The 24286-nt window shown below is 43.6% G+C and overlaps 1 protein-coding gene across 2 annotated transcripts in view; it reads right to left on the reverse strand.

Moving 5' to 3' along the window:
* LOC119433384 (dual specificity testis-specific protein kinase 1-like) overlaps nucleotides 1–24286 on the reverse strand; it is a 113715-nt gene that overhangs the window by 68710 nt on the left and 20719 nt on the right. For both annotated transcript variants that reach the window (XM_037700559.2, XM_049658607.1), the window contains exon 2: nucleotides 21797–22167. In XM_037700559.2, coding sequence (XP_037556487.1) covers nucleotides 21797–22155 — 359 coding nt within the window. In that variant the 5' untranslated portion in view covers nucleotides 22156–22167. The remainder of the gene's footprint in view (nucleotides 1–21796; nucleotides 22168–24286) is intronic.

A 24286-nucleotide genomic window follows, 5' to 3' on the forward strand; every position in this document is an offset into this window, starting at 1 on the left:
TAGAAACGACTTCGCCTGAGCTAGCTGAAGACGACAGTTTCCTCTGCGCCGTCACAGCGTCTGACTTGGCTCAGCAACAGCGTGATGACCTGGAGCTTCGCCCGCTCATCGACTACCTTGAGGGCCAACTTACACAGCCACCACGTCCATTCCGACGCATAATTTCGTCGTTCTTTCTCCGCAACAACGTCTTGTACAAGCAAAGCTTTGACTCCAGCTCTCAAGCCGATCTTCTGGTGGTACCATCTGCGATGCGAGAAGAGATCCTGCATGCTTGTCACGACGAACCGTCCTCTGGCCATTTGGGGTTCACGCATACTCTCGGGCGTATCCGCCACAAGTACTACTGGCCTAAACTGTCCCGTACCGTTAAGCAATACGTGAAGACTTGCCGAGACTGCCAGCGGCGCAAGACGCCGCCTATTAAACCAGCTGGCTTGTTACAACCTGTCGAACCACCTCGGGCACCCTTTCAACAAGTCGGAATGGACTTGCTTGGACCATTTCCTAAATCTTCGGCTGGCAACCGATGGATAATAGTTGCGACAGATTATCTCACTCGTTACTGTGAAACAAGACCACTTCAACGAGCTACTGCTAACGACGTCGCCAATTTCTTCATGCATGATATCGTCCTCCGCCAAGGCGCACCAGCAGTGGTTATTACCGACAGAGGGACTGCTTTCACAGCCCAACTCCTGGATGAAGTGATGACCCTCAGCGGTACTGTTCATCGTCGGGCAACAGCTTATCATCCACAGACGAACGGCCTAACCGAACGGCTCAACAAGGCCATCGCTGACATGCTCTCAATGTATGTCGACGTGGATCATAAGAACTGGGACAGCGTCCTTCCTTTCGTAACCTTCGCCTATAATACCGCCGTTCAAGAAACCACAGGATTTACTCCTTTCCGCTTGCTTCACGGCCGCGAGGTTACCACAATGTTAGACGTAATGCTCCTGCCCGACGCCTTCGCATCTACCACAGTGAATGCTGCCCAATATGCTCAGTGTGCCGAGGAAGCTCGTCAGCTAGCTCGCCTGCGCATTCGCTCTCAGCAACACTACGATGCTCACAGGTACAACCTCCGTCACAGAGAAGTTACCTACCACCCCGGAGACAAAGTATGGATCTGGAGTCCCGTCCGCCAGCACGGGAGGTCGGAGAAACTTCTCCGGCGTTATTTCGGGCCTTACCGGGTTCTTCAACGCCTCAACGACGTCAACTACACAGTTGTTCCAGAGAGCACCACGCGAAGCTCCCGCCGTACGCCACAACCGGACATCGTCCATGTGGCTAGGATGAAGCCATATTACGCACGCTGACCACCTACCTTCCCTACTTCGAAGGCATCGAGACGATGCTTTTCCAGCGGGGGAATAATGACACGTCAATTCAGTACATTTCCGTGTGTTGTGCAGTTGTAGTTTGCTTGCGCTTTATTTTACGCGCCGCGAAGGATTCGGGCGAGAGAGACAAAGACGACGAAGAAGACGTTCTGCTCGATCGGAGCTGTTCTGCTGTGTGACCGGTTGTTGCTTGTGTCCCGACTTATAGACAACCGTAACGTCGAACTCCTGAAGGCGAAGACTCCATCGAGCAAGGCGGCCTGAGGGGTCTTTGAGACCGGCAAGCCAACACAACGAATGGTGGTGCGATGAACGAATGCGATGAACACATGATTTCTTTAGGGCATTGTCAAAGGATGAGTGAACTATACCGCTCGTAAAGCTCGTAAAGCGCGGTATAGTTCACTCATCCTTTGACAATGCCCTAAAGAAATCATGTGTTCATCGCATGAGAAGAAGTTTCGATGAGCAAGTACGTCGCCTAACTGAAGCGGGGTATCCGTGAACATTGCTCTCTGCAGTTGCAGAAAAGATGCTCAGACTCAAGAAGCAAGGCAATAACGCCAACCATGCGGGGGAGCACAACAAGGCACGAAGAATGTGTCCGCCATTCCCTACATACATTCTATTTCGCATAACCTGAAGAAAGTAGCGGAAAGGGCAGGAGTAAAAGTTGTTTTTACCGCACCGGAAAAGCTCGCAAAAATGTGCAGAGCGGTTAATGAAGGAAGCAAGGCATCTGTATGTACCACGAATCATCGAGATAAGCCTGTGCACTGCGCAAAAAACGTGGTCTATTCAATTCCTTTGAATTGCGGTGCGTCTTACATAGGCCAAACGGGAAGGTGCCTAAATGAGAGATTGAAAGAACGTAAGTACAACACAACAAAGACAATATCAGGACATCTAGGCATTCATTGTAGGGACTGCGGCTGCGCTGCTTTAATGGAAAATACCAGCATCATGTTCAAATCAGCAGACAGACTAACAAGGGAGATTGTTGAATCCCTGGAAATAAAAAAGTTGGATGAGTCCTGTGTTAGCATGCCCTCCCTTATACTCTCGGATAAGGATATCAGATTCCTTACTAGATCCCCATTTCGCGCGCAGTAGGCTTGGCCATGTGATGCAAGTGACAGTTTCCTTTTTGTGCTTATTCATGTTCAGCCAGTATACATATTCTGCGCTTTTTGTGAATAAACCTTCAGTTGTTAGTGCGCCCTGTGTCTGTCTCGTTACTCGTCGTTTGGTCCTGTGTATATTCTGGCGCTGTCTATTACTTGATGTATAGTGTAGTTCTAAGCTAATTCTGAAGAATATCATGCACTATGTAATAAACAAAAAGTGTATAGGTTATCAATTCGAATAACATTGTACTTAAAAGAACACTTCTCTGGTGCTTGAATAATAATAATTTCCAACATAACAATAATAATAATAATAAAATAATTTCCAACAATAATTTCCGACATAGCAATTTATCTTCTTCTGTAACATAAGAACTTCATGTACGCTAGTTTTGGTTGTTGTACACGATATTAAAGCGCAATAATATAAGTGTGAGTTAAATAATGCATTGTAAATCTGCACATTTGCTCTAATAGGAAGTATACTACGACATGGTGACAACCCCTGTCACGGAAGAAAGCTTTTTACAGAGATAACTGACGTGCATGTCCCAAGGCTTGTGCAAAGAGAAATAAACACCAAGAATTTTATGACTGTCAACTATTGTCAACTATTTCTTTACCTTCAAATGTGATGATATTGTTTAACTGCAGTAACATTCTTTGAACGAAAAATACTTACCTTAGTTTTAGTCGCATTAATTTTAATTTTGTTTGGCTGAGACCAGGTAGATAGCCTTTTAGCAGTTCATGACATTCTACTGTTAACCCTTTGCGGTACGAAACTTTTATCCACTTTCCGGCTGTCCTGGTCCAAAACCATTTTGCCAGTTTGTGGTGCCGCGAAGAAAACCATAAACTGTGGAAGAAAAACTCGCAGGATATTTATTTTTTCCTCTTGCATTCTGCAGGCAACTCCTCTGCCGATATTTGAGCAGCGTGTGATACTGCTCGAAGCATTCTCCTGGGTGCAGGCCAGGGTTGTTACTGCAGGTTTTGCAGAAAACACAGTTTCCCTCCTGCCTCCGTTTGTTTTTCGATCGCTACAAACAGCATAGTCCTTGCTGCTTCGACCTGGGAGCTTGTAGATGAAATGGCTCCTCCCATCTAGCCTTTCCTCGCACTCCTTCTGCGCAGACGGGCCCCGCTTTTTGGCTCTAGCCCTCACGTCACCCACCAGCTGTTGGATGAGGTTGCGGCAGTACTGCAGGTGTCGCTAATCTTTATCACCATGATTCTGCAGCTGTGTGCGCCTCAAAATAAAGCTACTGACAATGGAAACCTCTAGAAGCTTTCACTAAATGCACCACCGTAAAACGCACGCGGGGAAAATTGGTCATGCTTAACGTGCAGTTCCGCGCGCAAGTGAGAACACTCTGGTATCTAGAAGCCGTGATGAACATTGTGCTGCACCCTAGTGCAAAAAGAAGTAAACTTCAAAATCAAAGTTTATTTATGCCTCAAGAGATGGCGCATCATGTATACAAAGAATGCACACAAATCGCAGTGAGAAAAACCGCGAAATTTAACCCCCTAACACCCTTTTCGGGTGGCCGACAGCTGACCGCTACGGCCGTATTGCGTTCAGGGCCCAACAAAGGACCGCAAAGGGTTAAGTTGTTCACATCACTTTCAGATATGATGACAGTGCTGTCATCAGCATATATAATGAATTGAGCTTTAGTATCTATTTTTACAATATCATTGATGTCCTAGTACGCTTCCTTGTGGTACGCCAAATCTGTTAATTAGGAAAGACGACAAGTGACCGTTCGCGCACACAGTCTGGAATCCGTCACTTAAGTAAGATTTAAATAGAGATAAAGATACCACATATTCCGTAACGCTCTAGTTTTGCCAATAAGATATTATGGCTGAGGCAGTCAAATGCCTTACTAAAGTCTATAAATAACGCAAGCGTATACATATTCCTTTATGTTTTTTATTGTGTTTTCCTTTATTGACAGTAGGGCTGTTTCTGTTGACCTATGTTTCCTAAATCCATGTTGCACATTTGTTATAACACTAAATTTATCAAAGAAATTGACCATACGACAGTGAATAATTTTCTCGAGGCCCTTCGAAACACAGGCAACACAGAAATTCGCCTGTAGTTGTTTGGGTCATTCGACTACCGCCTTTCAAAATTGTCGAAACTTTAGCGTACTTGAGTGCTTTGGCAAAGGCGCCCGAATGAAGCGTTAAATTAAATATGTGAGCAAGAACAGGGGAAATGAAAGTTATGCAATGCTTAACGGGTCCTAATTGTAGGTTATTGATGCCTGTTATTTAAGGAACTAAATGTGGTACACCCTTTAGATTCGTCTATCGGTAATTGTTCCCACAGTTGCTGCAAGGAGAGGGTAGGCAGAAGGAATGGCAGCAGTGTTGATTAAAATGATTTGCTTTGGTTGGAAGGCTCGTTTTCGTGCGATGGCCAAGGACGGCATTTCATTACTTTCCATGTCTTATTAGGGTGCTGCCTTGTGGCAGTTAAGAAAAGCTGCTGATAATAAGCCAGTTTTGCCCACCTAAGTTGCGAATTTAATTGGTTTCGAAAAATTTTAGTTCTTTAAAACGCAATGTAGAACGCGACTGTAAAAATGAATGATACATGACATTTTTACTCTTATCACTTTCAAGTGTTCTTTCGTTATCCTCGGCTTTCTTGATTTTTTTTGGCGGTCTTATTTGTGTCGTAGGAAAACGCTTTTCATATACTTTTAAAAATGGTTTAATAAATTCATTGTAAGCCTCACTGAAGTCTGTTTTTCCAAGACAGAAGACCAGTCTTGCTCCATTATTTCACCCTTAAAGGCGACCAGCCCGCTCTTCAAAATTTATTTTTTATTTATTTCAAAATACTGTCAATCCTCTCGCGAGGATTGTTACAGGAGTGGGAACAAAAAATTACAAAAGCATAGGAAACAACTCACTCAACCAAAAATTCCACAATCATGCGCAACTGTCGCTTATGTATACTTTCAAGGGAACATTTGTAATATATATATACATATAATATACAAACATTAGTACACAGTGGTTTTAAATGAGAAGAACACAGAACAGACGAAGAAAAGAAATGTTAAATGCAAAGCCTGTATACAAATGGACAAAAATGGATTAGTATTAGGAGCTTGGAATGATATCCTCAATTCTTTCTAGAACTAAGAAACCTTTCTAGTGTTGTCTGGGCTACGGTAAGTGGGTCAAGCGCATTCCATTCCCTTATTACTTGAGAAAAAAATGAAAAACGGAATGTACTGTTTTTACAAAAATATTCTTTAAACATTTGGTCATGTTTCTGGTGCGTTTTCACTTTTTCTTTAGCAGTAGTGAAGGCTGTGGCATTGGTTTTGAAGTGACTGTTTAACAATTGATAAAAGAACTTCAGACGATGTATTTTGGCTCTGTCACAAAGTCTGGGCAACTCTGCTCAGCGCAGTAGCTCAGTAGGGGAATCAGTTCGCTTGTAGCTGTTAAAGATAAAGCTTGCTGCCTTGCGCTGAATGGCTTCCAGCATAGAAATGCAGGTTTTTATGTGGGGGAACCACACTATATTCGCATATTCCAGCATCGGCCTAACAAAAGTGATGTATGATAAGCACTTTGTATCTGTGGTAGCGTAACGTAGTGTTCGTTTGAGGAAAAACAACTTATTCATTGCTTTTTTCGTCACCTGTTACACATGCGCCGCCCAGCTGAGATCCAATGAAACCAAAACTCCCAAATATTTGTACTGAGTCACTGTACGAAGGGTGACACCATCAAAGGTATATGGAAATAATAGTTTACTTTTTTTCTTGCTTATGTTCACTGCTCCCGTTTTTTTCAGAATTAACTACCATCTGCCAGTCTCGGCACCACTGGGCTACATTATGCAGGGAATTGTTAAGGGCGATTTGGTCGTTGATGTCTTTAATTTCACTGTAAAGCATGCAATCGTCTGCAAATAATCTAATTTTAACATTTAATGTTTCAACAATATCATCTATAAATAACAAAAACAAGAGGGGAGCCAGAACAGATCCCTGTGGGACACCTGAAAGGAACTTGACTGTGTTGGAGTTATGTCGGTTATATTGCACGAACTGGTAGCGATTTAAAAGGTAGTCGCTTATCCAGCCAACTATAGTACCATTGCTAAGTTTTTCTGTGAGCTTACTGATTAGAGTGAGATACACGGTCGATTTGTGATTGTTCATTTATTGCTAGCCCAAAGTCATGTGAACCCTCTACGAGTTGCACGACGGTAGATAGTTCACTTCTGAATCCGTGCTGAGAAGGGGAAATCAGATTGTTTTCTTCCACGTGCTTAGTTATTAATTTTAAGATAATGTGCTCAAGAATTTTACAGCTAGTGCATGTCAAAAAGATGGGCCTGTAGTTGGATGGGGCTGAAGTGTCACCAGATTTATGTACCGGTACTACTTTCGCGATTTTCCAGTCTGCTGGAAGACGGCCATCACGAATTGATTTTGTGAATATGATCTGAAGATATCTGCTAATCGGTTCAGCATAGCGCTTCAGGAAGCTGTTCGGTATGTCGTCCGGACCACTACTTTTCATCAAGCGAAACGATACCAGGTGCTGTGATGCTTAAAGACGGTAGTGATCCACCTTGGCCTACGTGACTAGAAATTTCTGGAATCTTTACGTTGTTATCGGTGCTAAAAACAGAGCGAAAGTATGAATTGAAATTATTCGCTTTTATCTTGTCCTCCTCAGCTGAAGATGCAGCAGGTGTCGCCCGTTTTACACTCATGTAGTGCCAGAATTTATCAGGAGAGTTCTTGATAAATTTTTGTAGGGTGTGTCCAGAAAAATGCTGCTTTGCATTTCGTAGTTTGCCTTTCAGGGTCAACGTCAATGATACAACTTCAGAGCTAGTACTTCCTAGCGCTTTTTTGGTCTTTCTAACACGTTTGATTTTGCGCTTCAAGTGAATTATGTCGCGGTTAATCCATGGGTTGTGTTTTTTGTTACCTGTTTTCGTGTAGGGATGAAGTTGGATATGCAATATATGATGTGATGCTTAAACTGTGCTCACACTTCATCTATGCTTGCGTTACTATCTGTACAAAGATCTCAGAAGTCGGGATACGCGTGAGAGAGGTAAGTCATTATTGCAGCATCATCAGCTTCATTAAAGGAAAGTACATTTTTTACTGTACCAGGTTGTCGTATTGGAGCTGACAAAGGCAAAGTGCACAAAACTATTCTGTGGTCCGATATGCCATCTACTGTTTCAATACTTGCGCTGTCAGTGGAAAAATGATCGCTTACAAATACAAGGTCTAACACTGAGTGGGACCCGCCTTGCAAGCGCGTAGGTTCAACAACAAGCTGAGTGAGGTTGAAAGTAAATAAAAAGTCAATTATCATGCTGTTTGATAGCGAACCTGGGCTCAAGGAAGACCAGTTCACATCAGGTAGGTTAAAGTCACCTGCCATGGTAAATTTACTAGTCTTGAAACGACCGTTCATAACTTGGAACTGCCACCAAGCATGCACGAATTCATGCAATCGAAAAGAGAATTCAAGTACGTTGTTTCTGCATTCAGCATCCTGTAAATGGCGCCAACGTACACGATACCGTCATTCTGGTGAAGCTTGCACCAAACTGCCTCAACATCATTCACCGCAGGCATGACCGTGTATGCAATTCCCTGCCGTAAAACAATAGCTACGCCTCTGCCTATAGTATCTCTATCTTTGCGAACAACAGTGTAACTTGGTGGCACGACTTCATGATCCCAAATGGTTGAGTGTAGCCCCGTTTCAATTACAGTGACAATATCGGGTTTTAGAGCAAACAAAACAGCTTCAAACTGGTCTGCTTTATTCAAAAGGCTTCGGGCGTTTACATTCAGAAGGGTTAACGGCGCTGTTACCATCGCAAATACACTAAACAGTGAAAATTTCTGTGTCATCATTTCTAATGTCTCGTTTTTGTAGAGTGCATAAACAGGACAGTGATCGCTCAGGTCCGAGACAGTAATACCAGCGCTGTAAATATTACGTTTCAACGCTTGTTACCAGAAGGTCAAGGCATGACAATGTGGAACATGTAATGCGAGTTGGTGTGGCAATTAAATTTTTGACACCAGATACCGACCTAGAGGTGTTGCTGTTTTCCAAAATATTGATATTGAAATCGCCACCGCATGTCAGGTGAAAATTATTCTTGTACATAAAATCCAAGAAACATTTGTAAAATTCAATGAAACGCCTGCAGTTTCCACCTGGTGGGCGATAGACGATAGCAAACACTTCACTATTATTTAGTATTGTTAGAAGTTCGTAGTCGTCTGTTGACAAGTACTCATGCACCAAAACACATTTCTTCTGTTTAGTCACAAAAGCGCAACACCTCCTCCACGTTTTTATGGCCTATTGGGAAAGAAACTATCGTATCCATGTAGCTACAACTTGCTGCTACCAGTACCAGTGGGCACATCGGCTGGTCCTCCTGTGGCACCATGTTCAAGCCGTTTCTTTTTTACGTGCAGATTAGTAACAAAGTATCTGTTAAGTCTGGCAATCCTTACTTAGTCCAGCTGACGTGCCCACGTAGCCTGTTCACCCTGTATTGTACCATTCAACAAGTGTTCCTGTCTTTGCTGATGCTATGTGGGGACGTTGAGCCTAACCCAGGGCCCTCGACTTCCGAATTGTTATCACAGTTGCCAGAACAATATCCAAAAAAGGCCCGTGATGATATTGAGTCGCAATTAAAAACTGTCGAGGAAACTTCTGTGACGATTAAAGGCTTCAGCGATAAACTTACTAGTCTTGAAACGACCGTTCATAACTTGGAAAGTAAGCTCGTTGATTTGGAGGACCGAAGTAGGCGTAATAACCTTGTTGTGTTCTGCATACCGGAAAAGAAAGATGACACCTCTGATGACCTCATGGATAGCGTAGTTGATAATGTGTTCAAACATACTCTAGACAAAAACGCTAACTCAGTCAAACGTAATTCATAGGCTAGGGCGAAAGCAGCGCGGTAAAGAGCGACCAGTGATCGTGAAATTCTATGATCACAGGGAAAAAGTTAACGTCCTAAATATTGCTACAAATTGAAAGGGAAGGGAATCTCTATATCCGAGGATTTTTCTGCAACCACTAGGCACGTGAGGAAACTACTCTGGAACAGTACCTCAGAAATTAGGAAATGTGGTACAAAGGTAAAGCTTGTACATGATAAAATTAAGATTGACAATCGATTACTAACATTAGAAGAAGTTCAGCGTGATATGGCCGGTGCACACACACCAGCTACCAGAGGAATTCCTAATAAATGAACCGATAACAATGGAAAGCACTTCCGATGCTTAAATATTAATGTTCGTAGCATTCTAGCAAAAAGTGATGATTTAGACAGTGTCATATTAACTTATCAGCCTCATCTATTGATAATCACTTAAACCTGGCTTCACATCGAGATTGGCGACGACGAAATCACGCCCCAGGGATACCGGGTCTACCGCACGGACAGGAGATCTCGAGGTGGTGGAGTAGCAATAATTTTTAAGGAAACCTTAAAAGTTGAAAGACTGGCTGATACACCAGATCTCGAATGTGTTATTGTGAGGGTAGACTCGGGTACCAAATGTAGACTCAGGTGGTTTGAAGTTCATAGTCGGCATTCTTTGATAAGCTTAATGAATTTTTTTGCGCCGTCCGTGGCTGCTCCAGCAACATAATACTTGGCGGTGATTTCAATGTCCCTTCAGTCACATGGGATACGGATTTCCCTATACCGTCTACAAATGCAGCTAAATGCTTAGTTGATATAATTCTTTATCATGATTTAACCCAACTTGTTACCCACATCCAAAACACTACTACCTCAACCCTGGATCTTTTTTTCGTTAACAGTGGCATGTTATGTCGTGTATCGGGTATCGATGCGGTTGATGGAATATCAGACCACAAATTGGTGTGCATGGACGTTTAACTGAACGAAGTGACAAAAACAAAGCGGCAAGAGCGAGTGGTCTCGGTCTTCTCGCGTGCCAATGACGTAGAAATACTAGACACACTTGAGTTGCATTTTTCCCGATTTACCACGCTTTCCAAGTCTAGCACTTGTACTGTTGCCGCGTTTTTTTAAGCACCTTGTACTGCGATGCGTTCAGGACTTCGTACCAACAAAAGTAAAGATAATAAGAAATGTTTGCCTGTGGATTACTATGCCAACAGTTCGCTTGGGAAGAAAAGCGAAAAAGTTAAGAAAACAATATCATCAGAACCCATTCCCGTCGTGCATGCATAAACTCAGTGTCGTGCGCAAAGAGTTGAAAGACAGTATTAAAAAGCAAAAGATAATTATTATAACATTACTTTAGAGAACTTCTTACTTTCGTCCTCAGCGAAATTCTGGCAGCACTTTTCTCCTAGAAAGAAGTGCTTCCTTAATATGTGTATAAATGGTGCTATTGTTACGAACAAAGAAGTAATTGCGGAATCATTTAATGCATTCTTTTCTTCAGTGTTTACCGATGATGATGGTAGAACGCAACAGCTCATGATATTCCACCAATAAGTGACATCTCGATATCTGAGGAAGGAATCTTTTCGCAGTTACTTAATATCGATCCAAAAAAGTCGCCTGGTATAGATGGCATACCTAACGCATTTCTTGTGAGGTATGCTGAATGGTGCTCTAAGTGTTTGTGCATTATTTTTCAGAGATCATTTTTTCAGCGTGAGCTTCCCAGCGATTGGAAATTTGCAAAAATTGTTCCTTTACCTAAAACATCAAATACTACCCTCATTTCTTCCTACGATTTCGTTGCTGTGCTCATGCGCAAAAGCTTTAGAACACATCATATTCAAGCACCTGTCACTTTTTCTCGAAGAACATAATCTAATCAATGACCGACAACACGGCTTTCGTAAAGGACTCTACACTATCACACAGCTCCTCGAAACTGTTCACAATATTATTTATTTATTTATTTATCACAATACCCACAGCGCCCGTAGGCATTACAGCGGGGGGGAGAAGGAAACAAAGAACCAATCAGTAAAGCAGGCAAAACAAAACATGTATCCGGAACACTTTCATACTCGCACATACACACAAAAACACTTTCTTAATTCAGTGGGCATATAGAGTTTGAAAATACATCATTTGAAAAAATTGTTGCGACATCAGATGGTAACTTGTTCCATTGGCTTACAGCTATTCTAGATAAACAAGGTCAAATTGACACGATATTCCTAGACTTTGAAAAAGCGTTTGGTCGCGTGTCCCATCCCAAATTTCTGGCAAAACTCAAACCTATACTGAAAAATGATACCTTAATTTCATGGATCGAGGCCTACCTCTCGTATCGAAATCAAATTGTCACTATCAACAACGTGTGCTCCGATTCACGACCGGTGAAGTCAGGAATCCCTCAAGGTTCAGTGCTTGGGCCACTGTTCTTTTTAATATTCCTAAATGACATCACCCTTGATATTCCGGTTACTACTAAATTATTTGCAGATGACTGCATCCTTTATCAGGAAATATGCAGTTCACGCGACCAGGCTCTCTCAAACACAGCTTTAATAAAAATGTCTTCTTGGTGCGAACTAGCAAATTGCTAAGGGCCCAGATGCTTTTGTCACCCGTTTTTGTATGCATATCTCGCAAAATAAATTGAATTGAAAATTGAAAAATTGAAGTGTGGCAAATGAAGGTCAACGAAAAGAAGACGGTGGCTATGAGCGTGACACGTAAACGGTTTCCCTTAAAATACGATTATTCTATCAATGGCCAAGAACTATCTTTTGTTGATACTTACAAGTATTTGGGCATTATACTTAGCACTGACTTTAGGTGGAACAAGCATGTTGCCTACATTGAAAGGAAAGCTATGCAGAAATTAGGATTTCTGAGAAGGTTTCTTCGCAAATCCACCCCAAAATTAAACCTAATCGCGTACAAAACTTACATCCGTCCAATCCTCGAGTACTCTTTCGTGGTTTGGGATCCACATAGCCAAGAAAACATTAAAAAGCTTGAAATGATTCAAAGGAAAGCAATTACATTTGTTTACAATCGCTACAGTTCCTTTACATCCCCCACCACACTTCTAAATAACGCTAACCTGGATACATTGCATGACAGCATGATCGCTTAAAATACATGTTTTTACTTTATCATGACAAGCTGCGCACAAACAAGGACAAGTACATAGAATCCTTTAATCGTTGATCCACGCGATCCGAGCACCCAAAGAAACTGAGGGACTATTCTTGCAAGACACGAGCTTTTAAAATTTTTTTTTCCGCGTACCGTTACTGAATGGAATGCTCTTTCTGCTGATATAGTAAACTGCACTACTGTTGAGTCGTTCATGGCAAAGCTGCGACAACAATCCACTTGACCTTACTTCGTCGTACATGGCCCCCCCTCCCCCTATCCGGCCTCGCTTAACGCACGCGCACGCACAACGCTTCAATTTACCATTTTATTCTCTAGTACTTTTTCAGTGTGCTAAAAATATTTGCCTGCCGTCATGTGTATCTTTTGGGGTTTGCAAGGAGTAATGTTTTGCAAGTTTATCTTGCGCTGATTATGGTATGTTCACTCGTTGCAGAAATGTTTTTCAGGAGATGTCTGTTGCCGTTATTATGCCCCATTTTTGTGCGAGAACGCGTAAGGCTATTGAATTGCATAATTTCTAGTGTTCGAGTTTCTAGTGTTTCAGTTTCATGTACTTGTGGATGAATCATGTTCTCCAAGTATTTGCTTTGTAGACTTGCTTTGACAAATTTTCCTGTTGCGCTTCTAGAATTGTTTCTCTTTGTCTTCAAATCTGTTCATATGTTATGACCCACTCCTGCCTAAGGCCCCATATGAGAGGTCGGCAGTACTCCTAAAATAAATAAATAATATACCAGGCCTCAGATAACACAATAACATCCAGTTTAAATGAGAATTGGTCTAAATAAAGCAAGATATCATCCTCTTTTTTCACTGCAGAGCGGGTGCTAATATGTAAAAACTGATTGGCAAGACAGACAACTAGATTTAATAGTGGAAGGTGACACTAACTTTAGGCATACACAATCGTTATTCATTGTGAAGAATATGCTGAAAGGCTCAGCTCACGCAGTCACGTGCGCCTGCACAGTTGCGATTGTCGGCCTCGAAAATACCTTATCCATGCCATGCTCATTCAGAATGCGAAAGGCAGGGGGTATCGTCGTTTCTTTCGCATAAGTTTTCCCATTAAATGACCAGACAGATTTCCATTTGTATTCATATTGCTTCTTGATGGCAAGGGCTAGAAGATGCTCGTTCACATGGATAGCGTTTCCCGTGGTCAGTCCGACATCTTTAGTTGTGAGACGGAGCTCGCTTTGCCTTCTTTAGAATGCTGTCTCGCTTTGCACGTGACTTACACTGGACGATGATGTTACTTTTGCCTTATCTAGAGTCGGCATTTGAGAGGTGCATTGGCAAGCAGCCGCATGTAACTCAACCATTTGACCATTTGTGTCCGTGGAAGTTTCCATTGTTTCAGTATTCCTTCGCGGTGGTAGTGAAATTTCATTACATGAAAATCATGTTTAAACACACTGTTAGACTGAGGTACATGGTGTTCTATGGACAAGTTTAAAAAGTTATAAGTTTCATTATATCGAGGTTTCGCTGTATTAGAACATTCTCAATCTTTTTCGCCAATTCTATCGGTTGTCTATTCTGTAGGCGAACCTTGTGCAATTTTGAAGCACTAAAGCGCCAAGCAGACGACACAAGAAGAGACACGGACGAGCGCTCTCTTCTTGTGTCATCTGTTTGGTGCTTTAGTACCTCAGTAACATGCACCAACTAGCCTAACAAAACGTTCTGCTTGTGTAATTCTACTGTATGCGCGACGCCAATAGTGTTGTACATTTTGGAAGGTACCGCCAGGGTCCTTCAATACTTTTCTCCTGGTCATGAAACTCTCGCGTAACGCTACGGGAGAGCTTCATATAGCGCCCGCAGTTGCGGCGCCGCGGCACTGGCGTCGCTAGAAGGGCCGGCGAAGTGTCGGCGCGGCGTGCTGTTGTGCGCGTTTGTTTTTTGTTTCGCCTGAACGTGTCTCTCCATGTAGTGACATCGACACTTCGTAATTCACCATAGCAGTGATTCGTAACATTTGTTGTGAGCCAGGCTGCCACTCCGGATACAAGGGCGTCCACGAAAAAGTCGACCTATTCTGTTTACCAGCCAACCTGGAACTACGCGACAGGTGGAGGAAGCGAGCAATCCCGCGACAAGAGACTGCCGGGTTCTCGTTTGAATCGAAGTACTTTCGAGTGTGCGAAAAACATTTTGATGCCGGAGACATTGTTCGTGCGGACGTGTGTACAGTGAATGGAAACGTTGTGTCACTGCCACGCGATCGACCCAAACTGGTAGAAGACGCCGTACCGAGGATTTTCCATGGCGTATCTGTGTACTTGTCTAAGCCCGAAGAACGTTCGCATGCACCGAAACGGCGCCCACCTGCAAAAAGGCTGGGAGCGGTATCTTCAAACTGCGCTGAAGCCGAAGTTGCGGCCATCGCAACTGCCGACGTCACCGATGCAGCCGAAGACGAAATTCACGGTAAGTCTGGTGCACACCTTTGGAGTATGCTACTTGCTCACTACGCAGGCAAACTGGCATCACTCTCATTACAATATTCGTTCTTGGTCACTCTTTGCAGATGAAGTACGAACTGTAAATCGCCTTGGCGGTGCTGATGCAGAGTGCCTAACTGAGCACGCCGTTTGCTTTGTCTCAGAGCTGCAAAGGGTGAAGGACCAACTTCGCAGTGTGAAGCAACAACTTCATTCGTGTCAGCGGAAGCTCGCAAAAACGGAGGCGCAGGCAAATAAAAACGTGGCATGCAGGAAACCATTCAGAAGCTATCGGGCCGCGAGATGCTCATTATAGATCAGTGCATCATGAAGGCAAACATGAAGTCCACGAATTCAGTGCGTTAAGCCCCCCCTTCCTGATGGTCTTTTTTTTTTGTATAAATTGCAACAGTGTCTGTGTTTTAGACGTTTACTTGAAGTGCGGCATTTGCAATGAACGTGCTTACTTTTTGTTTAATGATCCAAACCAAAAAGTGATAGCGCTGACGAAAATGAAGATGGGCCACGCCCACTCTTAAAAATGCAAGATCTCTTTCAGCATAAATAACCTACTGCTAACTAGGTAAACCTTTTAATAACACACACCAAAACAACTTGCAGAGTAGATGTGCACTGTATAGATATGTGATAAATGATTGTCCAGCCATTTGATGCTAATGGGCATACTACACGTCTTGTTTTAAATGCAGTGAAGATCTATTATGCTTTCTGGTGCTTAAAATTTCACACTGACGTCATTCAGCGAGTGATAGAGCAAGATATTTGTGTTTCAGATTGATACCCTGGCAGTTCTTTTGGACGATATACTACTGGAGCCGGATGAGTGCATGCAAGATATCAATCGTCCGGAGTCAACGAAGGACTGCATTTTGGACTACCTTGGTGGCTAGATTGAAAGTTTGCTAAAATAAGCTGCGCAAGCTTCCTCCAAACACTGAGGAGCACCTCCCAAGAGCCAAGTGTACTGAACGAAATAAAGACTAGGGGATTTTTGCAAGTGCCATCAGACCAGCTGCTTTGCCTTCTGCAAATTGTGGACGAGCACCTAGAAGTGTGCACCGTGGACAATATAGCCTATGCCAATGTCTACATGAACATTGTTGAAGACATCCTGCTGGAAGACTGTACTTCCTCGGCCAGTGTTGGCTGCGCAACACATTTTGTACGCACTACGACTGAAGTTGTGCACTTTTTTTTTATCAAGTGCCGTTTGCATTTTTTTACACGCGAAAGAAACAGACTACTTCGTGCTGGTGTTCGTTCATCCTGTCCAGCCACAGGAGAGAGGAAAGCAGTGATAAATTATTTTTCCTGGTGTTTTGTCTCATTCCCTCTATCCACCAACTTTTCTGCCAGTCTATCAAACGCAATCTTAATTGCAACCATAAGTGCACTAATGCTTGCGGCACTTTTGCATTCTTGACGCTTGCTAGTAATTACTCCCGAATAATCGTATACCATGCCTTCCATTCCGCCCTTTTACTAAGTACACACTGTCCTGCAAGGGGTAGCGTGGTTAGCACAAGTCAAAATGCTATCCACAAAGACCTGTGCAAACTTGTTTTCTGTTAGGCAGAAAAAATAATACAAAAAATTTGGCTCTAATTGGATTAAGAAAACTAAGTATAAAGACAAACAAGAGAAACATGCAAAAAAATAATATACTTATTCAGTTTGATCGGTAAATGTAGTCTTGAATGACTAATTGACGATGGAAGCTCCGAGCTGGTTTCAATCTGAGCTGGTATTTTTATAAAAAGACTCGTGGGGTGTTTTCAGTCGACTAAGTGAAACGCCAACCTTGAACTGATGGTCACTGCGACAGTAAATGTGAATGGATGAAAAGAAAATACACTGGCGCAGGTTTGAACTGATCATGTTTAAATTTGTATGCGTAAATGCAAGAACTTTCGCATAGAAACCGCACATATTGCCTGTATCTAGCATGCGCAGTTCACAGCTGCTGCTGCAGTTAGTGCTAAGATGACTTTATTCAGACGAACCTGTTCTGCGCGCGAAATTTCCATTGGCAGCTTCGTGATGCCCCAGAATAAACAGCCAATTAGCAGGAGAATAAGCGCTGCGGAACGCCAGCGCGCAGTAGGGCGCACCATAACTTTTGCACAAGCAACGTTAATCTGTGGGTCAGCTAGGCTTAGTCATGGCGCACTGTATAATTTAAGCACGATTTTAATCACCTACACAGGAATCAAGAAACGTAGGTATAGGTACGAGCACAAACGAAATTGCAACACTTGACGGGCAGCCTTGGGTGAACGATTGCTAACAATCAATGACTTGAAGTAATAAACAACTTGCATGCTATCGTATTTGGTGAAGAGTAAGCACTGCTATGTTCACTTAGCGGACACAGTGAAATAAAAATGTGGGCGAGGTGTTTTTCATGGCAAACATTCACGCGAACGCGCGAGTGCCCTTCCAAGCGCGGCAGATCGGTGCCCTTCTACTCACGGCGGCGCCTCTGGTGGCAGCTTTTGTCCCTATATGAAACTTCGGCGGGAGTTTCATGACGAGAAGAAAGTATTGAAGGACCCTGGTACCGCCAATCGCCGACTGTGTTTGCTGCTATCATGCTTTGAGTATAACTCGTTTATCTGGTTAACGCAATAAAGTGTTAAGTTCTTACTCGTTTTCCTACTAGCTGGTTCTTCACCGTCACTACAATGTGACAATACAAATCCCTGAACCATTCCTCCCCAAAGCTGCACCACGACCTTGGCCTGCACGCAACGGCCAGTGCTGCTCTCCCGAAACAAGTCCCACACACCAGACAGTCCAAATGCCATGACTTTGCCTGCCATGCGTGATCATAAATACTGTATGTACCACTGCATTGTAAATAGCCATATACAATAAAGACCGGAAATAAAGACCGCACTATTCGGACTTGTCTTGATATGTCCTTAGTTGCTAAAGTGTGCAGATTTGTAGACAATTTTTTAGTTCTCATCGAATGTCCAGAGGAGGTGTTTGAGCAGGCTGCAGGCAAAGTGTTAGATGTATGCAGGCCAAACCTGCATCCGTTAGAGCTGACGCATGAGCTATCTGAAAATAACTGTTTAAGGTTTTTGGACATCAAGCTGTGCTTGTCCAGTAGACATTTATGCTGGTCATTCGAACCAAGGAGCGGGAAACCGCTTCTCTTTCCAGTCAGCACATTCAAAATTAATCAAAAGAGAAATCTTTAATGTATGCCTCGTCAAAGCCCTCAGAAGGTCATGTCCGCATTTTATGCAAAGAAGTTTTGATGCTCAGGTTGACCGCTTGTTATCTGCCGGATACACGAAGGCTTCAGTATCAGCTGCCGCGGAAAAGCTTTTTAAGCAAATCAAGCGGGGCGAAAATAATGGAGCACCACGTCCGCCAGTTGAAAAGAAAAAACTTGCAGTACTTCTGTATGTGTCCCACAAACCGAAGAGGGTAGGACAAACGCTGGTGTTGCGGTGATTTTTCTGCTTCAGAAAAACTATCGAAACTTTGGTTCGCAAACCAGGCGTGGTCGTTGTACTGTGAAATAGAGATGGGTCGCCCAGGAGGGAGCCGGATCTTGTGAGCGGCTCTTCTTAAAGAGCGAGTGAGCCGTGGTTCTGCAAAAGTGAGTGGCGGTTCTTTTGGAGAAAGGGAGCCAGTGCTCTCGTAATCAGCGAGCCGTGCCGATACGTTCCATCAGAGCCCACTGACCTCCACTAAAAAGGCTAGTGGGGATCAGTGTCAGAGCCGGGGCTTCTGCAGGGTGCGACTTCTGCGCCATCTATTAGCGGTACGAGAAAGCAACTGCCCTCCCGCACTTCCTAGCAAGAGCCGCCTTCCCCCCCTCACCTTCGGCTGTCTTTTGAGCCGCTCTTTTTGAAGAGCGAATGAGTCGCGGTTCACGTGAGCGGTGGTTCTTTCGGAGAGAGGAAGCCGGTTCTCTCTCGTTCAGTGAGCCGTGAGGAACCGTTCCTAAAGAGCTCTCAGGAGCGAGCCGGATCTCTTGAGCCGCTCTTTTGAAGAGCGAGGGAGCCGTGGTTCACTAAGTGAGCAGCGGTTCTTTCGGAGGGAGGAAGTCGGCTCTCTCTCGTTCAGTGAGCCGTAAGGAACCGTTCCTAGAGAGCGCTCAGGAGCGAGCTGGATCTTTTGAGCCGCTCTTTTGAAGAGCGAGGGAGCCATGGTTCAGTAAGTGAGCGGCAGTTCTTTCGGAGAGAGGAAGCCCGCTCTCTCTCGTTCAGCGAGCCATGCCGAACCGTTCCGTCAGAGCCGGGTCTTCTTCTGGGTTTCGAGGTTTCGTTTTCTGACCGACGAGTGATGGCCGGCATGGGCAGACTCTCGTGCTACTCGTACTCGCTTGCAATGTGCGGTGTGCGCTGCAGTCCCTTTGGTTTTTTGTGCGTCCTATGGTGTGGCACCCGATGCCACCGAAGGGAGAAGTAAAGAAGCCTTAATGGCAAAGGATGGTACCGTTCGTTGCCTGCTGCCGTTCGAACGACGTCTCAGGACTCTCACCTATCGCACATCGTGCGTTGGTGCAACAACGCTTCGAAGATGGTCTTCCGTGTCTTTAAAGACAGCAGGTGAACGTACAGTTTACGTCCTGATCTTCATTTGTGCTAATTAGTGTAATCATGAAAATGTCGCCCATGGCATCTACTTCTGTGCATTTTCTGAGCGCGTCTCATTAGCACGTCATTAAAAAGTGGCCAATGACCTTTTGTGTTGTAATAGCACTTCATTTCTATTTTTTTTTTTTGTCCTGGTGCATGATGGCATGATCGCTAGTATCGCGTGTGTGCTCAAGAAAAAAAAAACTGAAAAAAATTTTTAAAACGAAAGGTACGTGCGGCAGTTTTGTGGATCTTTGGTATGACTTTTGTATTGTACTTCAAGAAATGATTTCTACATTCATTTTGCATGGCGTTAAAGGTCACTCATATTATAGTGAACGTATGTATGTGAATAAATGAATAAAGTTGAAAGATAATGTACAATCATTCTGTGTTCTTATTTTGACAAAAGTTGATTTTAAAGTACTACAAAAACAAACAAGCTTTTGTAATGACGATGAAGTAAACATTTTTTTCTGAAAAAAAGTGTCACATTCTGCCTGTTACAGTATCATAAGCATTTTATCCCCAATATGAGAACAGAAAGTTTCATTACAACTAAAAATTCACGCTTTTAGTATATGTAAAAATATTCTCTAAACATAGCGAAAATACCAATAACACGGTTATTCAATTATGCATATATAATTTTTTTTTCAAGCCAAATAACTATAGAATATGCATAACACAGGTTACACATTTAAGTGAACCGGTGAGCCGCTCAAATGAACCGGTTCGTTTCAGTGAGCTGAGCCGTTCCGAGCCGCTCACTGAAGTAAACCGTTTTGCCCATCTCTACTGTGAAACACAGGAATGGTTTAGTGTCCTGTACCAGTGGTGTGGTGCATGATTCCTCTCTTGTGGAAAAAAGCACGTGGGGCAGGTGCCTAAATGATTGTCTCAGGGAGCACCATAACAATGTGTACAGCACGGTATAAGGTCATCTGGGCATTCATTGCCGTGAACAAGGGTGTAAGCCCTACTTGGAAAAAAGCAAAGTGCTGGCTAGACATAATTCACAGCTGACACGTAAAATCATTGAGGCAGAATTTATTAGAAAATCTGATAGCTCGTGCATCACTTCTCCTTCGATTGCACTTTCATCTCGGGAAATCGCACATCTTAACAAGGTTTGAATGGCAAATAGCCAGTGTGCATTGTCAGCATGTGGCTATCATTATCAGCATTGGAAATGACTCTCCAGGTTTTTGCTGATTATTCACATGTTCCATATATTGTACTACCACATGTTCCATATATGGTAGTGCCATATATATTTATTTCTTCGTGTCTTCATGAATAAACTGTTGCAAGTCAGCACTGTGTGCGTGTCGCTCTCCCGTGTCCCTGTCTTGTTTGTGCTGTGTTTTTTTTCACATTTTTTCCAGCCATATATATTTTGTTTTCACTCAAATCAGTTCATCTACATTTCTCAAGACAGATGTAGACTTCTTGCTCCTTGAAGTTTGTTAGTCTGCACTACTCACATTATTTCTCATTCTTTGTCGTGCTGCATGCTGGAGGGGAGCTCTGCAGTGGCGCTTGTAACAGATACTCGCGATGACAACCAAAGGAATAGGACGTTTGACCAGGTGCGAGCTAGGGATAGAACGCTCCAGGCTACAGGGCCCAAACAACAGTATGCTGCCTCGCTGGCCAGCCGCTGCTGTTAATTGCCACCTTGCTCCATAAAACGTAGACAACCCGCATCTACCAGCCACCAATACAGTACAGCTGTGAAAGGAAACTTGTAAGTGTACAAATGCCTCCCTCTATCACCCAGATTTCCATCAGTGACATGTGGTTGGAGGTACTGGCACCTTTCCACACACTGTGCATAGCATCAGCTGGCACTTGCACTACACCCTAAAAAAAAATAGTTGCAACCTTTAGAGCTTATCTTGTCCCCAAACAATAATCATCATCTATCTTGCGTGCCTTTACATTCTTTAACGCTGCGCACCCAGTACTCTCAGGTTACGAACTATGCGAGCGTCCTTGACAGAAAATTAGTGAGCGCAGAGCTTTCAAGAGAGAAAACAGACAGACGACAATTAGTGGGACATGTCCATGGACGCACCTGCGCTGTATGAGCTGCTCTAGGCTGCCGCCATTGATGTACTCAGTGAGGGCGTGCAGCTGACCCTGGTGCACACAGACACCCAGGAAGCGCAGGATATTACGGTGAGACAGCCGGTTGAGCAGCTGCACCTCGCGCAACATGTTGGGCCGGTTGCTGCTGGACGTGTTCATCTTGAGCACGCACACTTGGCCCGTGGTGCGGTGCGTCACCTTGTACACCTCGGAGAAGAAGCCCGAGCCAATCTTCTCCGAGGTGAAGTCATCCAGGCGAGTGAGGGTGGCCACCGCATGACGCAGCGCCTGGCACGAGGACCGCGTCGGGGGATCCAGCGCACAGCAGCCTGGCCAGCAGCGCATCACTGGACCCTCCTGCACAGCACACCTTTCAGCATTCATCTCTACGTCTCCCATAAAAGGAACTGACACGCAGTGAGTGTTGCTATATCAGTTATGGGTTAATTTAGTGGGAGGGAAGACAACTTTAGTGAAGTGCTGCTACTGTTAATATTCCATGCAACAGTACACTCCACTGCAAGTATGCACATGTCCTAACTAATGTTTCTTACCTGATGGGAAAACCTGCTATGTATATATAGCAGGTTTCCCCATCAGGTAAGAAACTGATTTTCAAGATTGAAGCGAAGGCTCGGCAGGTCTCTACACTTTTTTTACCACCTGGTGAGCAAATTGTGTACCCTGAAAAAGCGCAAGGTGCCTGGATTTTTTCTAAGGTTGCACGATGCTGCTTTGTACACTCTTTGGGGCTTGTCCCACAACAAAAATCAACATCTGCCTCGCTTGCATTTCCTTTCTTGAAAACTCTGCGCTCACTAATTTCCTGTCGAGAATGCTATGTCCCCCGCTGATAATGCGCATGCCGTACCGGGCATGCAGCAATGCGGGCAAGATAGCCGACAGTTGTGGGACAAGCTCCAAAGGGTGCAAACTTTTTTAAGAGTCCAGAGCCCAGTGTTGGGCATGAGAAAACAAACTGTTTCAACATTATCACATTGACCATGCACATCTGTACCCCAGTGGCAACAAACATTTTACCTAAAAAAAGAAGTATTGACCTCTATTGAACCAGCGCAGCACTACGCGATAACGGAACTACTGAAACGGGAAAGTGCGGGCAGCACAGAGTTGAACAAAAATGAAACCTTTTGACCAGCCGCGTCGTCAACGGTGTAAAATCAACGAGTTCTTTTTTCTAAAATTCAAACAGAACTGGTCAAGCATCATTTTATTTTGTCTTATAATTCAATACAATGATGTTAACGAGTCGTTGAAAACTAGTGACGGAATTTAAATGAAGAGTGTCTTCGTCATCGGGCAAGTACTCGAATGTCCTGGAGGAGTCCTGCATTTACCTCAATTTATCGATTACCAAGGCTCTGTTCTCGATAACATTGACGCCTTACCCGAGCACTAATCCATCACTTAGTATTTGCCTTTAGTGTCCCTTTAACATTGCATAACAACTATCTACATTGCGTAACAACCACCTTTTTTCTATGATAGTCAGTATGTGGACCCTGCAGACCGGATGATCTGAATGGCTCGCAGCGCCTGTTGCTCTTTGCAGGCATCACGAGTGCAGCCAATGAGACGAATAACTCTCTCTGGAAGCTCGTAGTCGAAGCACCTTTTGTGCCTTTTCAACCCAGCTCTGATGACCATAATAGTGCTGAGGGTGAGCTTGTTTCAGAGCTTTGTTTTCAAGAAATTCACATGGTTCAACTTTCATGTTTCAAACAGTACCAGCATTGAGAGAGCAATGTCTGCTAGAATGCGTTTCCACCAGAAGAGTCGCAATAATCATTTATTTCACACCAGAAGTTCTGCATTGTTGACGTTCTGACTACAGTCGCGATTCTCGTCCATTCACTTTTTAAGACGCCAATTCTTGCACAAGGCGAGACATGGTGGGGTTTAGTTTTGAATAGTTTCTCGCAATATCGTCAACATCTAAACTTTAACGTGAGATGCGCCACCCCCAACAATCCCACTTTATTTAAATTAGCCAAAAATGAGCTTATGTTCTGCAAAAAGTCCACAAGCTGCGAGACTCATACTTTTTCTACTAAATTGATACAATCTCCGCAAGACCTAGTGGAAAATCTGCTGGGAATGGAAAATCTGTTTTTATGGAACGATTGATAGTTGAGCAAGCTGGTACAGATTCATGTTATTGGAAGACAAAAATGTGCAAACATGACAAAAAAGAGCATGTCCCTGTCCACACGCATGCCTTTCCGTAACATCAACTGTTAACATCACATACATGTTATGCTCATTACATTTTATACAATCAATAGAAAAATCACATATTTTGCATACACAGAAAAGATGATTTTCAACAATAACAAACATTTCATTTACTGATCCCTAAGGGCCTCGAAGGCATCACATAAGGACTGCTTTTCTAAATAGCTTTTATCACCATAATTATGAAAATAAAATAACTAATATTCAACGAGAAACAGCT

This window comes from Dermacentor silvarum, chromosome 11 (assembly GCF_013339745.2).
Source record: "Dermacentor silvarum isolate Dsil-2018 chromosome 11, BIME_Dsil_1.4, whole genome shotgun sequence".
Classification (NCBI taxonomy): domain Eukaryota; kingdom Metazoa; phylum Arthropoda; class Arachnida; order Ixodida; family Ixodidae; genus Dermacentor; species Dermacentor silvarum.